The sequence below is a fragment of the Zootoca vivipara genome, chromosome 6 (assembly GCF_965207765.1).
Source record: "Zootoca vivipara chromosome 6, rZooViv2.hap1.1, whole genome shotgun sequence".
In the NCBI taxonomy this organism is placed as follows: Eukaryota; Metazoa; Chordata; class Lepidosauria; order Squamata; family Lacertidae; genus Zootoca; species Zootoca vivipara.
Window position 1 is genome coordinate 92156729 of NC_142589.1, and position 25505 is coordinate 92182233.

Here is a 25505-nt window from a genome sequence, read left to right on the forward strand (position 1 = left end):
ACTTTCCATTCCACTGGTTTTCAGATATCTACAGTGGAATCTCGGTTTACGAACACCTCGGTTTATGAATTTTCGGTTTACGAACGCCACAGACCCATCTGGAACAGATTAATTCATATTCCATTACTTTCAATGGGAAACTTCACTTCAGTTTATGAACGCTTCAGTTTATGAACAGACTTCCGGAACCAATTACACCCATGCTTCGGGTTAAGTACGCTTCAGGTTGAGTACTCCGTGGACCCGTCTGGAACGGATTAATCCACTTTCCATTACTTTCAATGGGAAAGTTCGCTTCAGTTTATGAATGCTTCAGTTTATGAACAGACTTCCGTAACCAATTGTGTTCATAAACCGAGGTACCACTGTGTATTTTTACGAGTTTAACAAATGTTTGACATGAATTTTACTCTCTAACGCAGGCATCCCCAAACTTCGGCCCTTCAGATGTTTTGGACTACAATTCCCATCTTCCCCAACCACTGGACTTGTTAGCTAGGGATCATGGGAGTTGCAGGCGAAAACATCTGGAGGGCTGCAGTTTGGGGGTGCCTGCTCTAACGAGACCATTGATCCATAAAATGAAAGCAATAAACAATGTACTGCATTCACACAATCACTCCATCAGTAGCTGAACTGGGTTCCACACAGTCAAGAAAACAAAACAAAAAAAGAGCCACAAAAACAAAAACGCAAAATACCGTAAATGGCAAAAACAGACAGACCTCGACGTAACACTCAAAACGGAAGTGTGGCACTCAAAACAGAAGCGGAACACTCAAAACAGAGCACATTCGGCTTCCGAAAAAAGTTCGCAAACCAGAACACTTCCGGGTTTGCAGTGTTTGGGTTCCAAGTTGTTTTAGTACCAAGGCGTTTGAGAATCAAGGGACCACTGTATGCTTAAATCAGGCATCCCCAAACTTTAACCCTCCAGATGTTTTGGACTACAATTCCCATCATCCCTGACCCCTGGTCCTGTTAGCTAGGGATCATGGGAGTTGTAGGCCAAAACATCTGGAGGGCTGCAGTTTGGGGATGCCTGGCTTAAATAAAAGAGGCTACAAGGTGATCCCCAGGGATCACCAGAACAAGATTGATGCCTCCAGTTTACCAGTGTAATGCTTGAATTGTGTCAGTGAGAGCTGCGTGCCGGGTGGGCACCAAAGGTGGGCAACTACCCCAGAAGGAGCACAACGTGCCCCCCTGGGCCAAAGTATCACCCCTCCGCCCGCACGACCCACCTCGTGTGTCCAGGCTGGAAGCTCTCTGGCTCGTCTCCAACTTCCACTTCTTGATCCGAAAGTAGGGTCCGGCGCCCTCCAGGCTGGCATGGCGGCGCAGACGGGTGAAGAAGTGAAGGACAGTGCCCGGGGCAGGGGCCGGCGGGGGCTCCCCGGTCCCGCCCCCTCCGGCACCCTTGGGACTCTGGCCGGCGCTGTCAGACTGAGAGGAGAGACAGGAAGGAGGAGGGATCTGTCAGGAACGGCTGGCAGATTTGCCACTCGAATGGAAATGCTTCTCTAACCCAGTGTTTCCCAACCAGTGTGCCTCCAGATGTTTTGGGACTACAACTCCCATCATTCCTGACCACTGGTCTTGCTAGCTAGGGATGATGGGAGTTGTAGTCCCAAAACATCTGGAGGCACACTGGTTGGGAAACACTGCTCTAACCATCCAACACACACAGAGAGACATGCCACTCTTTAATGGCCCCCCTCCGGGCGCGAGGACGAAAGCCGCTTCTGAACAAAACTACCGTAGTTCAGTGGTTCGAGCGTGAGACTCTTAATGTGAGGGTTGTGGGTTCGAGGCCCACGTTGGGGAAGAGATTCCTGCATTGCAAGGGGGTTGGGCTAGATGACCCCCCCCAGGAACCCCTTCCGACTCTACAATTCTAGGATTTTGCAATTTTAAAAAGCTCGCCTTTTTAAAAGCAATGGATGGAAGCTGAGTCCTGAGCGAAGATGATCCACTCTCTAAGTGGCCCTTGGAGCTATTCCTTTCCCTAGAAGAGACATAGGCAAACTCGGCCCTCCAGGTGTTTTGGGACTACAATTCCCATCATCCCTAGCTAACAGGACCAGGGGTCAGGGATGATGGGAATTGTAGTCCCAAAACACCTGGAGGGCCGAGTTTGCCTATGCCTGCCCTAGGACATGCCAAAGAACTTAGGAAACGCCTGCTGGGTGAGGCCAACGGCCGATGTAGTCCAGCATCCTGTTCTCACAGTGGCCAACTGTGTACCAATGTCACACTCTGGCGTGACCCAGCGGATGGGACACAAGGTGGGGTTATGGAGAGGCCAGTCGCGGTTCTCCGGCGGGGGGGGGGGCATATTTGCTCTCTCTCTCCCCCCCTGCCCCCGCCGAGTGAACCTGCAGGAAAAATAAACTACAACCCCCCAAAATTGGGATCCTCTCCAAACCAGTGCCAGGATTTGGGGGTGGGTTTGTTTTTGCTGCAAAAACCCTGTGTTTTGCAGGCCCCACAAACTGAGTATTTGATACAGCAAACATGGGGTTCATACTTCGCTTCGAACCTCCAAATTTGGGATCCCTTCCACAGATGCACAGAGACATTGAATCTTAAGAGTTGGAAGGGACCGGCGGGTCATCTAGTCCAACCCCCTGCAATGCAGGAATCTCAGCCGAAGCACCCCTGGCAGGCAGCCATCCAACCTCTGCTTTAAAAACCTCCAAGGAAGGAGAGTCCATGACCTCCCAAGGGAGTCTGTTCCACTGTCAAATGGCTCTTGAGGTCAGAAAGTTCCTTTTCAGAAATCTCTTTTTCTTGTAACCTGAAGCCATGGGTTCGAATCCCGCGCTCTGCAGAGCAGCAGAAAACAAGCTCCATCTTCCATGCGGCAGCCCTGATCATCTGTCCACCGTCTATTTTCCAAGCTAAGCAGCCCCAGCTCCCTCAACCGTTCCTCGTATCCTATATTTGTGCATTTGATTACCCCCGGGGCCACATTAGGTTGACGTACCGAGGTGCCTTCGCCGGAATCCGATGAAGCGGAGGAGCCAGCCTCGACGGTGGAATTATAGGTGTCTCCCGGCAAGGCAGAACTGGCGCAGGTTCCATGGCTGGTCAGGGCCGTCTCCGGCAAGGGGTGCTACCAAGAAGGGATGAAGGTGAGCAAGGGTTAGGGTTAGTGTCACCGACCCACTCACACACACCCCAGAAGTTTTTTCGATTGCCCCTGCGGGCGTAAAAATAGAAGACACATTTCCAAAAATGCATCCGAATTGCACGCCCCCCCTCCACTTTGTTTCCGTACAAAAAGTTTGCCTCTAGGACCAGCCATGGGAAGTTCCGAACTAGAGGGCTGAATGTGGCCTTTGCAGGTAAGACGACAGGTCTCTGCCCCAGAGAGCTTACACATAAATGTGAATTACGGAACTGGGAGAGGCCTTGGCTAAATTCTCTCTTCTGAGCATCCATGGGTGCCCTCAGAGAGTAGTACTGTAGTAGTAGTAGTAGTAGTAATAATAATAATAATAATAATAATAATAATAATAATAATAATAATATATTTCTTATACCCTGCCCATTTGACTAGGCAGTGGTAAATTATTATTAAGTAATAAGACAGGTCTCTGCCCGAGAGAGCTTACAAATGTGAATTAAATAACTGGGAGAGGGCACAGCTGCCCAAAATCCTCTCTTCTGAGCATCCATGGAGACCCTCAGAGAGGCCAAGCAATCAATAATAATAATAATAATATACCCTGCCCATCTGACTAGGTAACCCGAGGCATGCTGGGTGGCAGTAAAAATAGAATAAGACAGGTCTCTGCCCCAGAGAACTTACAAATGTGAATTAAGGGACTGGGAGAGGCCTCGGCTAAATTCTCTCTTCTGATCATCCATGGACAACCTCAGAGAGGCCAAGCAATAATAAATAAATAAATCTTATACCCCACCCATCTGACTGTGTTACCTGAGCCACTCTGGGTGGGTCTCTGCCCCAGAGAGCTTACAAACATGAATTAAAGAACTGGGATCCTGTCCCCGCTCCTCTGGGTCTCACCTGGAAGATGGCCAGGCTAGGCTTGGCTGGGGGGTGCCGAGGTGTCATGGCAATGCTGTTCTCGTTGGACTCATGGATGGTGACAATCTTGAGGGCGGCGGACGGGGGCAAGGGCAGGTGGCTGAGGCGGGCATTCTTCAGGTGGTGGAAGTCTCCCTCAGTCAGGGTGTACCTGGCAGGGAGGGTGTTCCAGGGGAAGGAAGGAAGAGGCAAAATCCCTCAGTGAGAGAGAACAACCTCAAAAACAGGGAACAGGGAACTTGTCCATCTAGGCTAGTTTTGCCTCCATTGACCCTGGCCAGACAGATGGCCGCCAGACGTTTTGGCCTACAAGGCCCAGCATGGCCATTTTGGATGGCAACTTCCCAGCAGGGCCATTTTGGACCATGATTTCCCATCAGCCCTTGCCAGCAGGGCCACTTTGAGCCATGATTTCCCATCAGCCCTTGCCAGCAGGGCCATTTTGAGCCATGATTTCCCATCAGCCCTTGCCAGCAGGGCCACTTTGAGCCATGATTTCCCATCAGCCCTTGCCAGCAGGGCCACTTTGAGCCATGATTTCCCATCAGCCCTTGCCAGCAGGGCCACTTTGAGCCATGATTTCCCATCAGCCCTTGCCAGCAGGGCCATTTTGAGCCATGATTTCCCATCAGCCCTTGCCAGCAGGGCCACTTTGAGCCATGATTTCCCATCAGCCCTTGCCAGCAGGGCCACTTTGAGCCATGATTTCCCATCAGCCCTTGCCAGCAGGGCCATTTTGAGCCATGATTTCCCATCAGCCCTTGACAGCAGGGCCATTTTGAGCCATGATTTCCCATCAGCCCTTGCCAGCAGGGCCACTTTGAGCCATGATTTCCCATCAGCCCTTGCCAGCAGGGCCATTTTGAGCCATGATTTCCCATCAGCCCTTGCCAGCAGGGCCATTTTGAGCCATGATTTCCCATCAGCCCTTGCCAGCAGGGCCACTTTGAGCCATGATTTCCCATCAGCCCTTGCCAGCAGGGCCACTTTGAGCCATGATTTCCCATCAGCCCTTGCCAGCAGGGCCATTTTGAGCCATGATTTCCCATCAGCCCTTGCCAGCAGGGCCACTTTGAGCCATGATTTCCCATCAGCCCTTGCCAGCAGGGCCACTTTGAGCCATGATTTCCCATCAGCCCTTGCCAGCACAGCCATTTTGAGCCATGATTTCCCATCAGCCCTTGCCAGCAGGGCCACTTTGAGCCATGATTTCCCATCAGCCCTTGCCAGCAGGGCCACTTTGAGCCATGATTTCCCATCAGCCCTTGCCAGCAGGGCCATTTTGAGCCATGATTTCCCATCAGCCCTTGCCAGCAGGGCCATTTTGAGCCATGATTTCCCATCAGCCCTTGCCAGCAGGGCCACTTTGAGCCATGATTTCCCATCAGCCCTTGCCAGCAGGGCCATTTTGAGCCATGATTTCCCATCAGCCCTTGCCAGCAGGGCCACTTTGAGCCATGATTTCCCATCAGCCCTTGCCAGCAGGGCCACTTTGAGCCATGATTTCCCATCAGCCCTTGCCAGCAGGGCCATTTTGAGCCATGATTTCCCATCAGCCCTTGCCAGCAGGGCCATTTTGAGCCATGATTTCCCATCAGCCCTTGCCAGCAGGGCCATTTTGAGCCATGATTTCCCATCAGCCCTTGCCAGCAGGGCCACTTTGAGCCATGATTTCCCATCAGCCCCTGCCAGCACAGCCATTTTGGACCATGATTTCCCATCAGCCCTTGCCAGCAGGGCCATTTTGAGCCATGATTTCCCATCAGCCCTTGCCAGCAGGGCCATTTTGAGCCATGATTTCCCATCAGCCCTTGCCAGCAGGGCCACTTTGAGCCATGATTTCCCATCAGCCCTTGCCAGCAGGGCCATTTTGAGCCATGATTTCCCATCAGCCCTTGCCAGCAGGGCCATTTTGAGCCATGATTTCCCATCAGCCCTTGCCAGCAGGGCCACTTTGAGCCATGATTTTCCCATCAGCCCTTGCCCGCAGGGCCACTTTGAGCCATGATTTCCCATCAGCCCTTGCCAGCAGGGCCATTTTGAGCCATGATTTCCCATCAGCCCTTGCCAGCAGGGCCATTTTGAGCCATGATTTCCCATCAGCCCTTGCCAGCAGGGCCATTTTGAGCCATGATTTCCCATCAGCCCTTGCCAGCAGGGCCACTTTGAGCCATGATTTCCCATCAGCCCCTGCCAGCACAGCCATTTTGGACCATGATTTCCCATCAGCCCTTGCCAGCAGGGCCACTTTGAGCCATGATTTCCCATCAGCCCTTGCCAGCAGGGCCACTTTGAGCCATGATTTCCCATCAGCCCCTGCCAGCACAGCCATTTTGGACCATGATTTCCCATCAGCCCCTGCCAGCAGGGCCATTTTGGAGCATGATTTCCCATCAGCCCCTGCCAGCTCTGGCACACTGTCTCTCCAACCCCACAAAAAACCACAAACTTGAATATTTTTCTCCAAGGCCCTTCGCTGAAAGGTATAAACCTTCCTTTGCCTCCAGAAGGTACCCCCACCCACAGCACCTGTTGCATGGCCATTTTCATATTCCAAGATTTATAAAGGTTTACATTATCACCTTAATTGTGGCCCTTTGGGCCCCTGCTACGTACACATCCACCCACCAAGACCCTGCTCGTCAGTGTAGGCAATCTTGGGAGAGAAATACTGACCCAGAGCCGCAAAACAGGTTTATCACAGGCCTTGGGGGCTACCTCAGAGCCCATCTAGTCTGACCCCCATGCATTGTACAGGGTTCAAGTCCTCCCAACCCAACCCTCAAACCCATCAAGGGACTACAGTCTCTCAGCCAGTCCTTACCTCACAGGGCTGCTGCGAGGATTTTTTTTTTAAAAAAAAATACGTTCCCTTATATAAAGGATTATCATATCTGAACAGAATGGAAATTTATTTAATTTTTTGGAAGAAAAAAGGTAGAAGAATGAACTCATCCACTTCGGGGGTTGGGCAGTTTGATTAAATTGTAGAATTTGGCGTCAATTGGATAAAATTGGTATTGTTATAGCGAGGCCACTGTTGGAAAACCAATGAAAAATGCGTATTTTTCAAAAAAGTTGAGACGTATACATACTAACAACACTTCTCTCTCGAACACAGGACCACCACCTACCTCCTCCCTTTCTCCTGGGTCTTCTTGCTCTGCTCGAACAGGGCAGCCTCGTTGAAGGACACCCGTCGCCCCGTGGCACTTCCCGAAGAGAGGAACCTCTCGCTCTCCGCGTCTCGGTAACTGGAGCTCGACATGCAATCGGGGTCATCCACCTTAATGGTGATATCTAGGGGAGGCAATGGTGGGTTTTTTAAAAGCCCACCCATCCTAGCTAGCCGGTGTTTACAGCTGGTAGAGGATGAGGTTTCAGGCCCGGTCAGAGATATTTACAATAAAAGGGGTGGTTCCACCTTGAATCCAAACCCCCGAAACCAAACTGGACACACACAAATTTAAGGGCACTAAAAAAAGGACCCAAATATTATTATTTTTTAATTGCAAATAGGAGGAAGGGCCATGATGATGATGATAATAATAATAATAATAATAATAATAATAATAATAATAATAATAAATTTTTATTTATACCCCGCCCTCCCCAGTCAGAACCGGGCTCAGGGCGGCTCACACCAATAAAATTACAATAAAACATAAAAAGCAATTAATTAAAATACAGATTAAAATACAGTATTAAAATTAAAGTTTAAAATGCAGCCTGATTTTAAGTAGTCCATAAATCCAAGCCATGAGGGAGGAAAATACAGGGGTCAGACTAAGTCCAACCCAAAGGCCAGGCGGAACAGCTCTGTCTTGCAGGCCCTGCGGAAAGATGACAAATCCCGCAGGGCCCTGGTCTCCTGTGAAAGAGCGTTCCACCAAGTTGGGGCCAATACTGAAAAGGCCCTGGCCCTAGTAGAGGCCAATCTAGCCACCTTATGGCTCGGGATGATGCCCCCCTTACCCACAGTCGCCCCCCCCTGCACCCCCAAAAGGAAGTTAGGCTCCATAACTATGTTTTTGGGGACGAGGGAGAACGGAACGGAGTAGTCTGCAAGAGGTCACCCCCAATGAATTCGACATTTTATCACCGGGCGCCATTATTTCTTTTGAGCAGCTGGAGCTTTTGCAAGCAGGGAAGAAGAGGGCTTGGTGTTTTATGCAAGGAACTCAAGAAAGAGAACCCCCCCCCCCAAAAAAAAATCTTGCACTTTAACACCAGGGAAAGAGCACACTACCCTCTCGCCACCTGCCAATGGATACCCTTACAAATGCCCATTATAGAAATCCACAATTGCGGCTGCATTTGAGTAACTCTGCGCAGTTCTGGTTGCCTCTCCTTGAAACGGATTATTTTGCAGAAGTTGAGAAAAGGAGGCTGCGAATATTATGGCCACCAAGACATGGAGGGCTTTAAAAGAGGACTGGGCAAATTCATGGAGGAGGAGAATCATCATCATCATCATCATCATCATCATCTGGCCGGGCGTCTCCAGCCACTCTGGGCGGCTTCCAACAGGATATTAAAAACCAGCATCACTATGCTCTGCCTCAAAACCGTTTGCTAGAAACCGCAGGAGGAGAGAGTTGCTCTCGCACTCGGGACCTGCTTTCGGGTTTCTTGCAGCTCGCCAAGGATGCTATAGGCCTGATCTAAACCCCTCCTCCAAATTCCTTTTCCCCCCCCTGGCACCTCCCCACTGATAGGCTTTTTGGAGAGGGAGAGGAATTAAACCAGGGAGGCAGCATCCCCGGAGAGGTGCTTGGTTCGGCACAAGGAGATGCAACAGGAGGAAGAAGAGAAAGAGAGAAAGCAACCGTTTCCAGGGAAACAGGCCCTAGCAACCAGAGCGGGTACCACTATACCATCCTATAGAAAAGGATGCAGCATGAAAAAAAGCCCTTGCCTGATTTTGAAAGTAAGCAAGCAAGCATCTCACCTTGAGCCGGCTGGGAGTCATCCAGATAGGTAGTGTTTGTTTTTTCGGGGTCATCGCTGGCTCTGAAAAACAGAAAGAGAAGAAGGAAGGTGGGTGGGCAGGCAGGCGGGAAACCTTGAAAAAGGCGTACATGGCAGATTGAGATGAAAAAAAGTCTTAAGAAAAACCTGTGCTGAATAGCTCCAGGTTTGCATAAGCCATGATTTGCATATGAAGGGAATATGCTGTGCATCTATATATATATATGGATCTATCATCTTATCTATCTATCTATCATTTATTTTACCAACTTCGCCCAAATGGCTTCATTTTCACACACGCCTTCAACCCTGCGACGTAGGCCAGGAGGTAACAAACAGCCCAATATTACTATTATTTTAAAAAACAAATAATGCACAGTGAGTTTTGTGGCAAGGTCCCTCCGAAGGCTAGACTGATGTCAAGGAGACGAATAACTACAGAACTTTTAGAAGTCATCTGGAGACCGTCCTGTTTAGGGTCCCGTCCAACTCTGTGGCGCTATGAAAGTCTTGTGGTTAAAGCAGTTGTCTTTTAACTCAATGCTCTTGAGGACTAGAATCTTACTTTCCAGTTAGGGGGGAAAGCGCTAGGTGGACCAACTCCCGCATAAAGCAGATCCCTCCTGTTTTGGTTGCAGAACCGGCCTTTTGCACTGCAACCTCCCCACCTCAGGGTCCCCATTCTGCTCCCCACCCCCATTACCTGGAGTGCCGCCGGTCTGGCTCGCAGCAGCGTCGGCAGACGATCAGGATGCCGAAGAGAAGCACCAAGGTGCCTCCAATAAAGATTGAGAGAAGTACCAGGAGCAGGACATACCCATCGTGGGTCTTCACCTCGCCAGGCACTGTCTGGAAGGTGGGAGATATATATATGGTGAGTTAGGGGCTTCTTCTGCGCCACATCCCAGCGAGGCTAACATACACAAGGAGGGATCCAGTCAGGGCAATATGAAGGCACATTTCTCCACCATGGGAGGGGGCGGGTTAGGAGATGGGAGACACTCTTCACTTTTACACACACACACACACACAAGTTTGGGGTGTGCGAAGTCAAGAATTGCCTGCCCTTGGAGATGGCTCCCCCATATGTCTCAGCACGAGTCAGTGGTCTCAGCACAGTTACAAAGCACGCAGCGATGCAACAGGCACCCTCCTCGGAAGGCAGTTAAGGACCCAGAGATATGGGTGTCCTCACGTGGAAAGCGGGTTGGACTCAAATCACCCTTCCAACTTTGCAATTTTAAAGAACTCTGTGCCCTTCCCCGACTCTCCATCCTCATGACTCAGACTTCTTTCAGCTCCTGCCATCGGGACGGAGATATAGAACAATGCAGGCAAGAACGAGCCGTCTCAGGAACAGTTTCTTCTCTAGAGCAATTTTGGCCTTAAATGGAAAGCCCGGACTTTGAAGTCATCTTATTTTACTTGTTATTTTGTAGTATATTTACTGTTTTTAATTAGCTTTTGTAATTTTGGATTATGCGGAATGCTTTATCTGAGTGGATGTAGCAACCGAGTAATTTCGTTGTTCCCGCAAGGGGACAATGACAATAAAGATATCTTATCTTATCTTCTTCCCACCCCACTCCAGTTGATTGTACCGTGCAATGAATCTGTTCTGTATGCTCCCTGGGGCAGAGATCCTCTCTCTTAATTGTGTTAAGATTCCTGCATTGCGGGGGGTTGGACAAGATGATCCTCTCTACGATTCTATAATTCTGTGTGCTCATTGCCAATGCTCAGTGCTGGCACTATATTCGTAAAATAATAGTAAGATACCAGTAAGAACAACAATAATTTATTCTTATTATTGCCCAGTAATAATTTGTAATGATAATCATCTACCCCCTGAAAGAGGATTCACCTACCCAGGCTTTTCCCAGCACAGAGAGAAAGACCCCAGAACTTTCAACCTGTTGGATTTCTACCTGTCGAGGTCAAAGAGCCCGACTTAAGCTTGTGCCGGTGAAGCTGAGATTCCTGCATTGCAGGTAGTTGACCCTTGAACCCCCTTCTTTGATTCTTCTGTGATCATGTGCGAAACTGGAATATCTCCCTCGGTAGAGAACAAGACTCTTAAGAGTTGTGGGTTCGAGCCCTCCGTCGGGCAAAAACATTCCTGCATTCGACAGGATGGCCCCTGTTAGTCTCTCTTAAGTTTCTACGATTCTAGGGCCTTGGTGGTGGGCGGTAACTGAGTCAGACTTCCAGCGCTCAAGTCGGTGGCTGATGGCAATTAAGTCCTCTGGCCCCTTCCTTGGGACTGTCGTTTACTGATGACTCAGCAACCAGCTAGTCCTCAGCGCAGAGTTCCGAATCGTTTCAGAAAAGGAAAATGTGCAGAGATGAGAGGAGACACAGCCCCGCCCCCCAATTGCATCCCAGGAGAACAGGTCGGCGCATGCTTTGGAACAAGCACGATCCTTACTTTCACAAACGACATATCGAAAGCATTTCCTGCAGATTTTGAAGCCAGCAACTGTCTTCTGCGAATGCACGTGGCTTGAGTTCTGGGGTCTGTTTCCGACTGGCGGTGGGCAGGATTGAACCTGGGTTCGTCAGCACTCTAACCAAGGAAGAGGCCCAGCTGCAGAAAACTGCATCAGCTTGCAATGCAAGCAGCAGCTGGTTCAACAGAAAACCCTTCAAGGGTTCCCTTTTCCTAAAAGAATCATAAGCTGGAAGGAACCTCAAAGGTCATCTAGCCCAACCCCCTGCAATGCAGGGATCTTTTGCCTAACATGGGGCTTGAACCACAACCCTGAGATTAAGAATCTCCTGATCTACCGACTGAGGTTGACTTGCTCCACAGACACCCCAAAAATATTCCCGGGAGCCATTCCCGGGAGTTGTAGCCCACAACCTCGAGATGAAGGGAGCCGGTGATGTGGATAGAAGCCGCAAACTCCAAACCTAGATGCCTTCGCTTTTTATTCCTATACCCATGGGCTTTGGTCGCAGAGTGGCAAGGCAAAGGCACTCTGCATATGCTCAGAGGCATCACCCACAACAATTACTCGTTTCTACCAAGATTTCACAATACCGCAGCTCCGTCAGTATAAATCAGCCTAGCCAGCTTTGCATGCAGAGTTTCCCAAATTCAATCTCCAACGGCATCTTCAGGTACAGGTGGGAGAGCTGCTGCCAGTCAGTGCAGGCAAAACTAAGCTAGACAGACCAATGGCCTGATTGAGATTTGAACCGTTTTCTATCCTATTTAAATCTGAGCCTTTTGCTCAGGCCTTTGAGTAGGCCTGGGAAAACACGCTGCCTGAAACCCCAAAGAGCTGCTGCCAGTCGGTGCAGACAATATGCAGCTGGATCCTTCCCAAGACTTGTGGGCCCAGGAAATACTGTCATTTCTTCCCTCCGCGCTAGGTCAAAGGAAACAGCGGTGCCGGTTGAAAACTTCCCTACGATTCGCAAAAATTGTTTTAAATCGTTTCTCATATTGGTGTTTTCAATTGCAACCTGCCCTGGGACTTTAGCGTGAAGGGCAGGTAACATTTTAAAAAAATGCATTTAAAAAATTGCCTAGGCTGGGCAGATCAAACAGGGTCGGGATCCACAGGGCGAAAGACAGTTCCTCTCCCACAAGCTCACAACTCAGCAACTCCCACAGCTACTCCTGCCAAAACTTTGGTGGCATTTCCGACCTGGGCCCAACCTGAATTCTCCTATCCAGAGCCGGTTCCAAAACTGGTGTGGAAGGAAGTGGGGAGACCTCTCTCTCTCTCTCTCTCTGGAGGGGGGGCATGCAATACAGCATATCACCCACCCCGAAATAAAAGCCTCACAGACCTGTCCCCAACTGCCCCGAATGCCTCCACGGCATGGACACTCACCGTCACACCTCCCGTGGTCGCGTTTTCCCATGCGCTCAAATCATCGCTCATTGTCTGTCCTCGAGAGATATGTCCTCCTGAAAAATGGGAGGCACAAGACGACAGTGACACGACGTTGCGCGATTGCAGAACGAGATTAAAAATATATATATATATATTTCAATTAAAAATAAGGCGAGAGTGCACAGGGAGGGGGAAGAGAAAGGATAAAAGGGTGGGGGGGAAATAAAGAAATGTAATGTACATATATCAAAATTTGCAGAAGAGGCAATGTGTTCGATGAGGTTGTAGATTCTTCTCTTCCCTTTCTCTCTCTTTCTCTCCCGGTTACCTCCAGCTCTCCATCTCTCCTCCCTTTGCAGCTCACATGTTTTTTGCCGAAAGGAAGCTCAGGGGTGGATTCCGTTCACAAGATCCTCGGCAGCGCCATGCTCCGATTACAACACCCCGGGAGATGATGGACCAGTCCACACTGGCTCCCCAGCTCAAGATGCAACTGAGGAAGGAAAGCAAAATTAAAGGCTGGTGTGTTTTTATTTATTTTTAAGAGGAAGGCAGGATGGGGAAAGGAAGCGATGGGAAGAGCCTCGACTCCAGCACCCTTTCTTTCCTCCCCTTTCTCTCTATCTCTCTCTCTCTCTTCCACTGCCTGATGTCAGATGGTTTTCTTTAAGGAGCCAGCGGAAGGCCGCAGAGCAGCCTTTGGGGTGGTGGGGGTGGGGGAGAGGCTGAGAAAAGCGGCCGAAGCCTTTTCCCCAAACCCCGGACTCTGGAAAAAGAGGCAGCAGCCTCTTCTCTCCTCCCCGATGCCCACCCAACCCGGCCCTTCCGCCCCAGGTGCAGTTGGGAGCCTGGAAATTAAATCGCCTTTTCAAAAGACACATGCATGCGCTAGGATCCTGGCTCAGCAGCCCACACACACAGGGTTTGACTCACGCCAACGGGAGAGATGAGCAAGAGGGGAAGGCAGTGAGGGGGCGGACGGCTGCTGCAGCAGAGAGGGGGGAGAGCCCACCCCACCCCGAGGAAAGAGCAGCGAAAGGGTGCCGGGCGGCTTTGATCCGGGTGGCTGCAAAAAAAGGGGGGGGGGAAGGCACGCAGAAAAGACTTGCCTTGAGGGTGTTAATAGCTGGGGGAGATGGGAAGGGGTTTTATGGCACGCACCCACCGGTTAAGGAGCTAGTAGCATGTACACACACACACACACGTGTGTGTGTGCAAGGATCTTAATGCAATTCCTCCTACCCGCAGCGAGAGAGCAAAGGCAGGTGGCACACACACTCCCAGAGGAAATCTAGGACTGTGCACAGAGTCAGGCCCATCAACCTTGGTGTTGTCAACACTGGCCAGCAGCAGCTGCCCAGGGTTCCAGGTAGGGATGTTTCGCCGCTCTACCTGAAGATGCGAGGGGTTGAACATTCTGCTCTGACCCTGCCTCGCCCTCCTGGTTCAGACCGGAGGGTTGGTCTAACCTGGCTTATATACCGAGTCAAGCCATTGGCCTGTCTAGCTTGGTGTTGGCAACACTGGCTGGCAGCGACTCTCTGGGGTTTTAGACAGAGGGGTCTCTCTCTCCCATCACATCTCTGTGTGCAGCCACAGAGGAACAACCTTCCCCCCCCCCCAATAATGGTTCCAGTCCTCATGGTTCCAAGCTAAATAAGAGAGTTGGCTTTCACCAAGCCATGCCATGGGTTGAACAAGTTTTGAAGCACGCTTAATACACATGGTGTCCCCCAAAGAATCCTGGGAGCTGTGGTTTTTACTCTTCACAGAGGTACAATGGACAGTGCTGTTCAACTACAGTTCCCAGGATCCTTTGCTTTAAAGGTATGGTGTGGGCCTCCCCACAAAATAAATAATTTCCCACACTGGCCCGGTAATGCTTTTTCGCTCCAAGTTCCCATAACGGCCCCATAATGTTCACAAAAGCTTAGCGCCCCACTGCGTGGTCTCCAGCCACCGAACCTCTGAGCATGTGGGAAGTGGATTTGCTACTGCCACAGAACAGCTTTGAACCTTGGGTTGGGGGGGGTTGTTGGGCAGTTGCTGTTGGTCTTCAGTGCCTTCATTTCAGGTCTTGATACTCTTAATCTCAGGGTTGTAGGTTCGAGCCCCATGTTGGGCCAAAAATTCCTGCGCTGCGGGGGGTGGACTGGATGACCCTCCAGGGTCCCCTTCTGACTATGATCCGCAGCAGGTGGGGAGTTGATGGACAGACAGACTGCTTTTCTCATTTCCACACACACACACACCCTCCCTGATCATCATGGAATGATTTCATCTCCATGGTGATATGAGTTGCAAGATGGTTTTTTTGCTTGCGGGCTTTTAACCCTGCAGCTCCCGGTATTAAAAGCAGCAAAGAAATAACCTCATGGCTAGGGGGAACTGGAACTACAATTCCCATCAGCCACTGCCAGCACCGCAGTTGGGAGACATAGTCTGAATGGCTGAGAGGTCAGGAGGCTGAGGGAGGCTGCTCTGCCCTTAAACCCAGTGCGCTGTCTCAGGCTGCAGGACAGACAGGCGACATCATAGGATTGGAAGGGGAGGTCCAGCCCCCCTGCAAGGCAGGAATATGCAGCTGCCTCGAACCTGCGATGTTGGCATTATCAACGCTAGGCTCTGAACAACTGAGGTATCCAGGTAAATCCATCACACACACACACACACACACACACACAGAGGGAAACTCGCAAGCAAGGAATGACAGAGGGCCTGGGCTTGCCCCCAGTTTCCGGTAATCAGAGATTGACTGCAGCTATATATGGAGGTTCCACTCCTTTAAAACAAAAACAAAAAAGGCTTGAGGGGTGAATAGACAGGTCCTCTGAATTGTTTGCGTCAAACATGCCAAGGGCCCTGGAAGCTTAGACACAGACTTCTGCCTTAAGGAATCATCTCCGTGGGCAAGCTGTTCTCTAGGGAGGCCAGATCTATTGCTCTTCCCCACACTGGGCTGATATTGAGGGGTAGACTTCTCCTGGCCATGGAAGTTCTACCCAGTCATAACTCCACAAATGCCATCTTAACCCAATGGCCGGATCAAGTGAGAGACAGCCAAGAGGGAGACTATAGGGAGCGAGTTTCAAAAAAGAAACGAAATGGAGAAAAGCGAAGGCAGAGGTTTAAGAGGCGTCCAAGGCACGACGCTGCTATCAACGCAATAAAAGGACAGATTTTTGGGAGGGGAAAAAGAGAGCAACTAATGCAGCGAAATAATAGATAAACAGAAACCCTTTTGCCGTTGCAAGACCTGCAGGCAAAAACAAATGACTCTCTCCCTCCTTTTGCAAAAGGGTTTACAAGCCTGGGTTTCTTGACAGCCCCTCCTTCCACACTGCACGGCAGTTAGGATCTGCTGTAAAATTATTTTTATTTTATTTTTAATACCGGGGTCGGGGTTGTGGGGTGGAAGAACAGAGGGAGCAGCAGACACAAAAGCTGCTGCTGGTACTTATTTTGGCAGCTGGCGAGTGGGGTGGGGTGGGGTGGAGAGAGAGGAATCCCCCCACCCCTTTGCTGGGAAGCAGGATCCGAGACAGAACAGAAAAGCCTCCACCAGCTTCAGAGGTGAGGATCCCCCTCTGCCTTTATGACACCACCATTTCTGAACAACAGCAACAACACACACACACACACACACACACACACAGAGCTGGGGGCAGTCCTGCATAGGTCTACTCAGAAGTCAAGGCCAGATCCGCTCAGTGCAGGGCTTACTCCCAGGGTAAGCATAGATATTTTTTAATTTTGCCCTCTTGACATTTACCACACCAAAACAACTATGACTTTGCCAGATGGGCGGGGTAATACAGTAGTAATAATAATAATAATAATGACTAGATTTGCATTAATGATTCCGTTTGGGGGTTGGGGAGAAATTCATCTGGACGGTAAAAATATATCCAGAAAATGATTTAAAAAACAACAACAATTCATGCACCCAGATTGAGATGAATGGACATGACTGGGGAGGGGGTGGGGATGGCTCAACTCTGCATAAAGCTGAGTCAGATTCGAGCCGAATCATTCCCTCCCAAATGAAAATTAAAATAAAGGAAGTCAATTGCATGGTATCTTTCCTACTTAAGGAGGTCGGTTGCAGCTGTGTCCTTGCAACAGGAAAATATTAGTCAGTTTCTCGGATCTGCTGCAGGGCGCACGCAGAGTAGACCCATAGAAAGCGGGAGGGATAGGAAGGACTTTCACTTTCATGCAAATAAAAATGTGGAATGTTTCTCTCTCTCTCTTTCTCTCCCCCGCTTCCATCGCAAGCCCCAGAATGACAGCAGCAGGGAGCAAACCGCGCCGCTCGGGCAAATCCTTCTTTACAAGCCAGATTCTTCCAAAACAAACAAGCGGATCATTTAATTTTTTTATTAAAAAAATTCCACACGCTCCCGGAGAGATTCACCTACTGGAGACCCATTTCCGTTCATCACAACACAGAGACACAATCTCTCTCTTTCCCCCGCCCCCCCCCCCGCCCCTCTGCTCAATTGCAAAACTGGTTGAAGCACGGTTAAAACGCGTAATTTAATTTTTTAAGAAAACGGAGCGGAAAACAAAACATATTGGAGAAACCCAAGCCAGCAGGAAAAAAAATGGTCTGGATTTGGGGGTGGGTGGGGGGGTGAGAGGAGGTGGGCAAGGGAAGGGATATTTCCTTTGCTTTTCTTATTTTTAAATATTATTTTTTATTATTAATGGGAATAAAATGATAAGCCTACAGAAAAGGGGAGGAGAAAAGGAGAATGGAAACAGGAAGAGAGCGTAAGAGATGGACACACAAACACACAGAAAAAAAGGAGAATGAATTACGTTATGCGTTGCAGGAGGAAAGATTTAGGGCTTTCTAGAATTATTAATAACAGTAATGGGCGAGAAGAGACTGTGGTCCAGAAACGAAAGACTCACCTAAGTTCGTGCACTCGCATCTAAATAAATGAACTCAAAAGCAAGAGAAAGCCGAGCTCCGGAGCCTCTCTCTCTCGGATTTCAAGGGGGTTCCCCGCTTTCCGCCTTCCTTTCCGTATCACACCTTAATTATGATTTAAAAGGGGCAGAGAGGATTTATGAATGAAAAGGGACCCACCCACTTAGGAACGCGGAGAGGAAGCTGCGCGGGGGGTGGGGGTGGCACCCCACGTGACCACACTCTCGGGCTAAGAGTGTGTATGTATGTGTCATTCAAGGATAATGAGACGCTTCTCATTGGACGGGTATCCGGGTTCATTTGAATGAATGGGGAGGGGAGGGGAGGGTTATGTAAAGCGCGCAAATAAATAAATAAATAACCGAAGCGTGGTCCTTTTATACATCACTATCCATTCCCTCCCTTTAAAATAAGCAAGACAAAAACAAAACAAAAAGTCTATTCGGGTGGCGATGAATCTGATATATATATGTCGGGATCTCTTCTAAATTATTATTAGGATTATTATTATCACTGTATCTGAAGAAGTGTGCATGCACACGAAAGCTCATACCAAAATAAAAACTTAGTTGGTCTTTAAGGTGCTACTGAAGGAATTTTTTTATTATTAGGAGTTTGTACATATTATGGTCTGGCTCCAACCCAGCCTTCCTCGGAGCACACCTATTGAAATGAATGGGCCGATTACGCCCATTCATTTTGATAGGCTTACTCTGATAATAATTTTTTGTTAATTTTCAATTGCCATCCAATAGTAGCCTCGTTATAACAACGCCGAATTATAATACAATTGCTAATACCAGTCATTCAGATACCGAATTATGCAATTGAGGTATGCTAGCATTGATGGGTTTGATGATTTTCTTTATTTCTGCTTTCCAAAATCTGACATTCTGGTCAAAATAGTAATCCCTTATACAACAACTGCAATGTTAATGACTTCTATTCGTGTTCACACATTAAACTGGTGGGTTTACTTTGAGCTGCCCTACACACTTTCATAGGCAGGGCCAGATTACCAACGTATATCGCCCAGATTATTGAGCATGCCTATATTATTCCACTTGACGATAAACTGTTGATATGATTTGCTGCTCCCCTTTCCCGCCAAAGTGGCATTGCATGGTTCTCTGCCCCCCTCCCATCCCCATTTTATTTTCACAACAACCCTGCAAGGTGGTGGTGTTGTTTAGTCGTGTCCTGGACCAGAGCACGCCAGGCACTCCTGTCTTCCAATGCCTCCCGCAGTTTGGTCAAACTCATGTTCGTAGCTTCGAGAACACTGTCCAACCATCTCGTCCTCCGTCGTCCCCTTCTCCTTGAGCCCTCCATCTTTCCCAACATCAGGGTCTTTTCCAGGGAGTCTTCTCTTCTCATGAGTTGGCCAAAGTCTTGGAGCCTCAGCTTCAGGATCTGTCCTTCCAGGGAGCACTCAGGGCTGATTTCCTTACGAATGGATAGGTTTGATCTTCTAGCAGTCCATGGGACTCTCAAGTCTCCTCCAGCACCATAATTCAAAAGCATCAATTCTTTGGCGATCAGCCTTCTTTATGGTCCAGCTCTCACTTCCATACATCACTACTGGGAAAACCATAGCTTGAACTATACGGACTTTTGTCGGCAAGGTGATGTCTCTGCTTTTTATGATGCTGTCTAGGTTTGTCATTGCTTTTCTCCCAAGAAGCAGGTGTCTTTTAATTTCGTGGCTGCTGTCACCATCTGCAGTGATCATGGAGCCCAAGAAAGTAAAATCTGTCACTGGTCAGGCTGAGAGACAGTGACCGACCAGAGGCCCCCCTGATGAGTCCAGCAATCTCCGAGCAAATCCGTTCCACAGGCCTTACCGTCAGAAAGTTATTCCCAATGATTCATCAGAATCTCTTGCCACCAAATCCATCCCTCAGGAGCATCGGAAAACAAGCATGTGACTGTCTTCCATTTGTGCCAACTGAGGTTGCAACCGACAAAGAACTGGTGGTGTTGTGGAAAGAAGTCCCGCCAAAGAGACTTGAGTTATCTATGGAGGGCCGCGGAGTTTGTCGGGAGACTCAGGGCAGATGAAATAAAAGCTCTCTTCCTCCTGCAGAACTAACTGCCAAAAGCTTGGCCACTAAAGTCAGATGGCTTTTAAAAAGGAACAAGGGAAATAATCAATGATACACTGGGAAATGGAAAGAGGACATAAGAATGAAATGACAGCCTGGGAACAAATGCGGAAGGTACATTTGAAGTTTAGAGTAATTATTTGAAAATAGGTGGTACCTGACACCTAACAGACTAGCAAAAATGTATAAATCCAAATCAAATGTTTGTTGGGAATGTAAGGAGAAGGAAATTACGTTCTGTCATATGTGGTGGAGCTGTAAGAAGGCAAAAGCTTACTAGAAATGATAAGAGTTGGAAAAAAAGGTTTAATACAACTTTTATTAAGAAACCAGAGGCTTTGCTTTTGGGGAAAATAGGGGTAAAGATACCCAAACAATATAAAAATTCATTTATGTTTACAATCACGGAGCCCCAAATGATTTATGCCCAGGGATGGAAAGATAATGTCCCAACCAAAGAAAAATGGCAGCATTTATTTTTTATTTATTTTTTGGAATATGCAGAAATGGCGAAACTTACTGGAAGAAAAAGAAACCAAGAAGACAGTGTTTTTCTTTCAGAGTGGAAATCGTTTATTGAGTATTTAAAACGTTCTTGTAAACAGATTAAATCACTGGCAGGACTGATATAAAGACGTGCAGTGATAAAAATAATAATTTTGAGTATACTGGATAAATAATAATTAGGTTTAACTTGAATATGCAGCGAAAATAATAAAATATAAGCAATTGCAGAAAGGGGGGGGTCGAAATTGGGTTTTTTAATGTAAATGTAAAAAATAAATGGGGGCGGGGGATGAATGGACAAGTTCATAGAGGAACTATTCATGGCGAGAGAACTGCCATGCACTGCCTGTTCACAAAGCAGAAAAGGCTTCCGAATACCAGGTGCCGGAAGCCACAGGAGGGAAGAGGGCTGCCCTTGTGTTCGAATCCTGCTTGCTGGTTTCCCTTTGGGGCATCTGCTGTGCTGCTAGGCCCATCGGCCCGATCCAGCTGGCTCTTCTGACGTTCTTAGTTCCCCCTTAAAGGTCCCCAAGTCCTTGCCAAAGTTCTTTGGGGTTCTCCCAATGACCTAAGAGCAGTTGCAAGAGGCCTTCCCATGGCCTTTCCCTGCCAACGAACAAGGGAGACCCAGCCTGATTGCAGTCCAACCGCTTGCTTTTCCAAGGCTCCTCAAAACAGGTCAAGGAAAAGCAAGAGAGCTTTATTAAATTGACAAAGTGGGGGAGCTTCAAAACAAAACACTTGAATGGTGCTGCCCGTAAGCTTCCAAAATATGCATGGATTTTGCGCGAGTGCACAGCTCTCTGCGTAAAGCTGGGTTTTTTGTTTTGCTTCAGAAGGGCTGGGGGAAGAGGAAGGAGAGCATGGAAACTAGTCCGTGTTTTGGATGGAAAAAAAGATACGATGCCCCAGGAGGAACAGATAAACCCAGGAGGCCAAGACAAAACACGCAAGGCATTCCTATGACGCGGAGGCTCAGAGCTCAGACTGCTGGAACACGGGCTGGGTTTTTTAATCCACCTGCTGCCCACGGTCGGGCCAGAAAAATGCCTCTGTTAGGCCTGAGAGGCGAACTTTCTGCCCAGCTTCCCCTACAGAGGAACCGAGGGCTGATTTTGCCCAGTGAAATATATAATTTGCTGTATTATTTCCACCAGTACGTGGGGAAAAAGGGTATTGGAGCTGCTTACAAAATAAAAAAAACAGGCCCATGACTGAAAGGATGGCACACATGAGGAAGAAAGCAAGGGGAGGGATGAGGAAAGAAGCTCAAGCTCTTAAAAGTTTCTAGTTCTTATAGCCATGCAGCCCGTGTCAGTGACTGGCCAAATATCCCTGAACGGCACCAGGCCGGAAAGCAGCAGCCTCCCTGGTGAATTTTGGCCGCCTAGCAACCACCTTCCGGAGGCATACTATTTCTGGGCATGGAAGCTCTGGGTGGGAGGGGCCAAGGGCAGAAGCAGGTGGGGCAAATGCAAACTGGAGAGGGTGTGCGTTTGTGTGCCTAGGGAGGGGGTGACTGGTCAGTTGCAAAAAAAAAGGATCCTTGTTCCTTGGGAGGGAGTTCCCCAGTTGGGCTTTGTCATTTGGAAGACTGGGAATGTCGCCCCTGGAGGCCAGTTCAGCTGAACGGTCTGGTTGGCATTTCCCTAAAAGCTGTGGGATTTTTAGCCTTCCAAATGTCACTCAGCTGCAACTCAGGGATGGGGAGCTTGCTACCACCCCCATCCCCCACCTGTTGGAGCATCTGGCTAGACATTGCCTACACTGACTGGCAGATCTCCAGGATTCCAAGCCTTCTCAGCCCATCCTGCATGTACTGCCACCAACTATTCTCCCTTCCTTGGGAATAAAGAATCTAGTCCTCATTATTCTAAATAAAAGGACAGATTTAGAAAGCATAGGAAGCTCTAGCATCGAGCCACGGTCCCACACCCAAGGGGTCTTTTTGGGGTCCCCCAACCCTGACTTCAAGTACCGGTATGTTATTTCCCCGCAGAGATTATTTCTGAATGGCCATCACCGTTCTGTCATGTCTCTCTTTCTCTTGCCATAAAGCACCCTCTGCTGGGGAAAACAGGCACAGGTCAGTTTTTAAAATCCTGCTTCTTTCGCCCCGCAAGGAGAGAATCAGAGAAGGAAACCCAAAGACCAGCTCTCCTGGAAGATGTTGTGTGCCCCCCCCCCCCGGGAGGAGCAACAGGCAGGAGAGATGAAAAAAGTCACAGGTCTGATCAGGGAAAGCCATTTGTCTGAAATTGCAGAACTGGGTAGAATGACCCTCAGATTAAGCATTCCTGCCTTTAAAGGATGCCAGAGGATGACAACCGAGAGCAGCAGCATCTGGAGACATGGCTTTTAGATATGTCAGGAGATTCAGAGCAGTGCAGTTAAAACTATGGAACTATGGCCAAAATTCAGAGGAGGTTGTTGAGGGCTACTAGCTTAGGCTCCCCCAAGGATCTAAAAGGCTGTCAAGTCAGGCAGAGGACTTGGGAGCGTCAGGTAGCGTTGTCATATTCTGAGCAGACCCATTTTGAAGGACACGGCTTGCCTACGTGCACCAGCTCACGTTAAAGTGAGGTGTCTGCCGCTATAGCTTTTCTCGGTTCCTCTCTCACAATTTTATTCCATCCTTTCATCACAGAATTGCAGAGTTGGATGGGACCCCATGGGTGATCTGGCCCAACCCCCTACGACTTTTTTGCCCCACAGCCCTGCGATCCAAGCGTCTCGTGCCCTATGGACTGAGCTACCCGAGACTTCCTTGTTAAACTAGCAAGTATAGATTTGGATCGACTCTAAATGTAAGTAAAGGTAAAGGTAAAGGGACCCCTGACCATTAGGTCCAGTCGTGACCGACTCTGGGGTTGCGCGCTCATCTCGCATTATTGGCCGAGGGAGCCGGCGTATAGCTTCCAGGTCATGTGGCCAGCATGACAAAGCCGCTTCTGGCAAACCAGAGCAGCACATGGAAACACCGTTTACCTTCCCACTATAGCGGTTCCTATTTATCTACTTGCATTTTGACGTGCTTTCGAACTGCTAGGTTGGCAGGAGCTGGGACCAAGCAACGGGAGCTCACCCCGTCACAGGGATTCGAACCGCCGACCTTCTGATCAACAAGCCCTAGGCTCAGTGGTTTAGCCCACAGCGCCACCTGGGTCCCTACTCTAAATGTAGTGGGCTGCAAACCTTCATCCAGTTTAAGGAATGCCCTCCCCCCAGGGAGATGCCGTACAGCTGGCGCCTTTAATACAGCTTTAGGCACCAGGCAAAACACATTCCTCTTCAACCAGGTCTTTTCCTTATTAGTCCTATACCCGTTCTATTAAATGTTTGTGGGGTAGAGGGGAAATTTATTATGTTTATCCTGTATTTTTTTGTTGTGAATTCCCCCGAGATCTACAGATGAAGGGCATTATACAAATTTACTAAAATGCTTCTCCAATGCTCCAGAAGGCTGCCTAGGACAGACGGGTAGAAATCACAATTAAGGGTTTGAGCAACTGGCACACTCTTTTAAGAACGGATGCCCAAGTTTTTATTTCTTCCTCTCCCCACGTCCCATTTCCCTCAGTGTTTGTGTTTTAAGATTGCAGAGACAACCTTAAATGGTAAGTCACGTTGGGAACCTCTCTGGCCAAATCTTAAAAGCAGATTTGGGCAGTTAGGTGGGCTGCAGAGGTAATACAAATCTCTTTATGCCTTCTAAAAAACCCCACCCCACTTTCCATTTTAAGGCTGGGAAATTACTTGACAAAGCTATTTTTTTTAAGAACGGGAAGGAGCTGAAGTGAGCAAGCTTTTGGATTGCAAACTGGAGACACTAACTGCCTCCTGCAACACAGGGATGTGTGGCAGCCGGACTGGTGGCAAATTGCTTTCAAGTTCTGGGAGCCAGGTAGATTCACAAGGTCAGAGCCATAAATCCACCATGGAACAGCCTTCAAAAGCTGCTGCCTTTGTTTACTGGGGCTGGGTGTTTTCTGCAAGAGGTTTTAGGTAAATGCTGTTTCTGAAACCCAGCTTTTGACAGACAATGAGCTTTATCTGTAGGGCGAACCTTAAGTGCAGCCCAGGGCACCTATTCTTATCAATTACTGTACAGTACTCGTTCTGGTGCCTGCTAAAAACATGTTTAGCGAAGCCTTCCCAGATATATAGAACGTTGAGAGTTTTAAGCTTTTAATTTACTGCCAATTTAAATGTTTCTATTTACTTACGATTTTTTTCTCGTGAACCACAATGAAGCAGCACACGAGTGACAAAATAAGCAATAATGTAGTAGGTTGCCCTGCCCTGCACACCCAAGAAATATCCCTTTAATCAATGAGCCTCAAAAGTTCTTGGCTCCCTTCTCTCGGCCAACTTGCACCATAAATGTGTCCGAGGAATTTTAGCCCTCAGGCTCCTGTGCTATGTCAAGAATGTTCCCTAGTTCACAAAACAGCCTTCTGCTTCATCCCTAAATGCTCAGCATCGCTCTGCCAGAACTCTACAACCTGGTAGGTTTCTCTTAGGACCCAGCCTCAAAGTAAAGGATCTTGGGTAACAGGGTGGGTTATATATGGAGGGCTAAAGCCACCCCTAAGCAGTTTTCTTAAGACAGGCACCCCCAAACTTCGGCCCTCCAGATGTTTTGGACTACAATTCCCATCATCCCTGACCACTGGTCCTGATAGCTAGGGATCATGGGAGTTGTAGGCCAAAATATCTGGAGGGCCGCAGTTTGGGGATGCCTGTCTTAAGAGCTACATTCCTCTCCTCTCATAATTCAACTAGGCTAGTAATGACTCCACGATGTGAGTTTCTTGGGATGAGTGTTGCCAACACATCCCCCCCCCCCGGCCATGGCACCCCGTTGCCTTCAGCGAATATGCACAACTCAACCGTATTTGTAGCCCTGTGTTTTATTAGCCTTGTTGAATCCATTAAAAAAATGCACAGCTCGAAGCTTTTGCTGCCCAGCTCCTCGCCTGTCCTCTTCCACACAGCACGCGACTGAAAGAGAAAATAGGGGGGGGGGATACAGAGTTAACACCCCGGAAAAGCAAGCTTAGGAGCGTACTATATGT

At 48.7% G+C, this 25505-nt stretch overlaps 1 protein-coding gene across 2 annotated transcripts in view; it reads right to left on the reverse strand.

The window, feature by feature from the left end:
* Positions 1 to 25505, reverse strand: part of CBARP (CACN subunit beta associated regulatory protein) — a 33770-nt gene that overhangs the window by 8031 nt on the left and 234 nt on the right. Inside the window, exons 2-10 of one of the 2 annotated variants that reach the window (XM_088673043.1) lie at positions 17797 to 25431; positions 13205 to 13369; positions 12874 to 12950; positions 9732 to 9877; positions 9009 to 9070; positions 7192 to 7357; positions 4037 to 4208; positions 2990 to 3118; positions 1245 to 1446 (exon numbers count right to left, since the gene is read on the reverse strand). In XM_088673043.1, the coding sequence (XP_088529169.1) occupies positions 1245 to 1446; positions 2990 to 3118; positions 4037 to 4208; positions 7192 to 7357; positions 9009 to 9070; positions 9732 to 9877; positions 12874 to 12924 (928 nt within the window). In that variant the 5' untranslated portion in view covers positions 12925 to 12950; positions 13205 to 13369; positions 17797 to 25431. Of the gene's footprint in view, positions 1 to 1244; positions 1447 to 2989; positions 3119 to 4036; positions 4209 to 7191; positions 7358 to 9008; positions 9071 to 9731; positions 9878 to 12873; positions 12951 to 13117; positions 13370 to 17796; positions 25432 to 25505 lie in introns of both variants that reach the window. The other variant, XM_060275326.2, reaches the window with a different exon arrangement.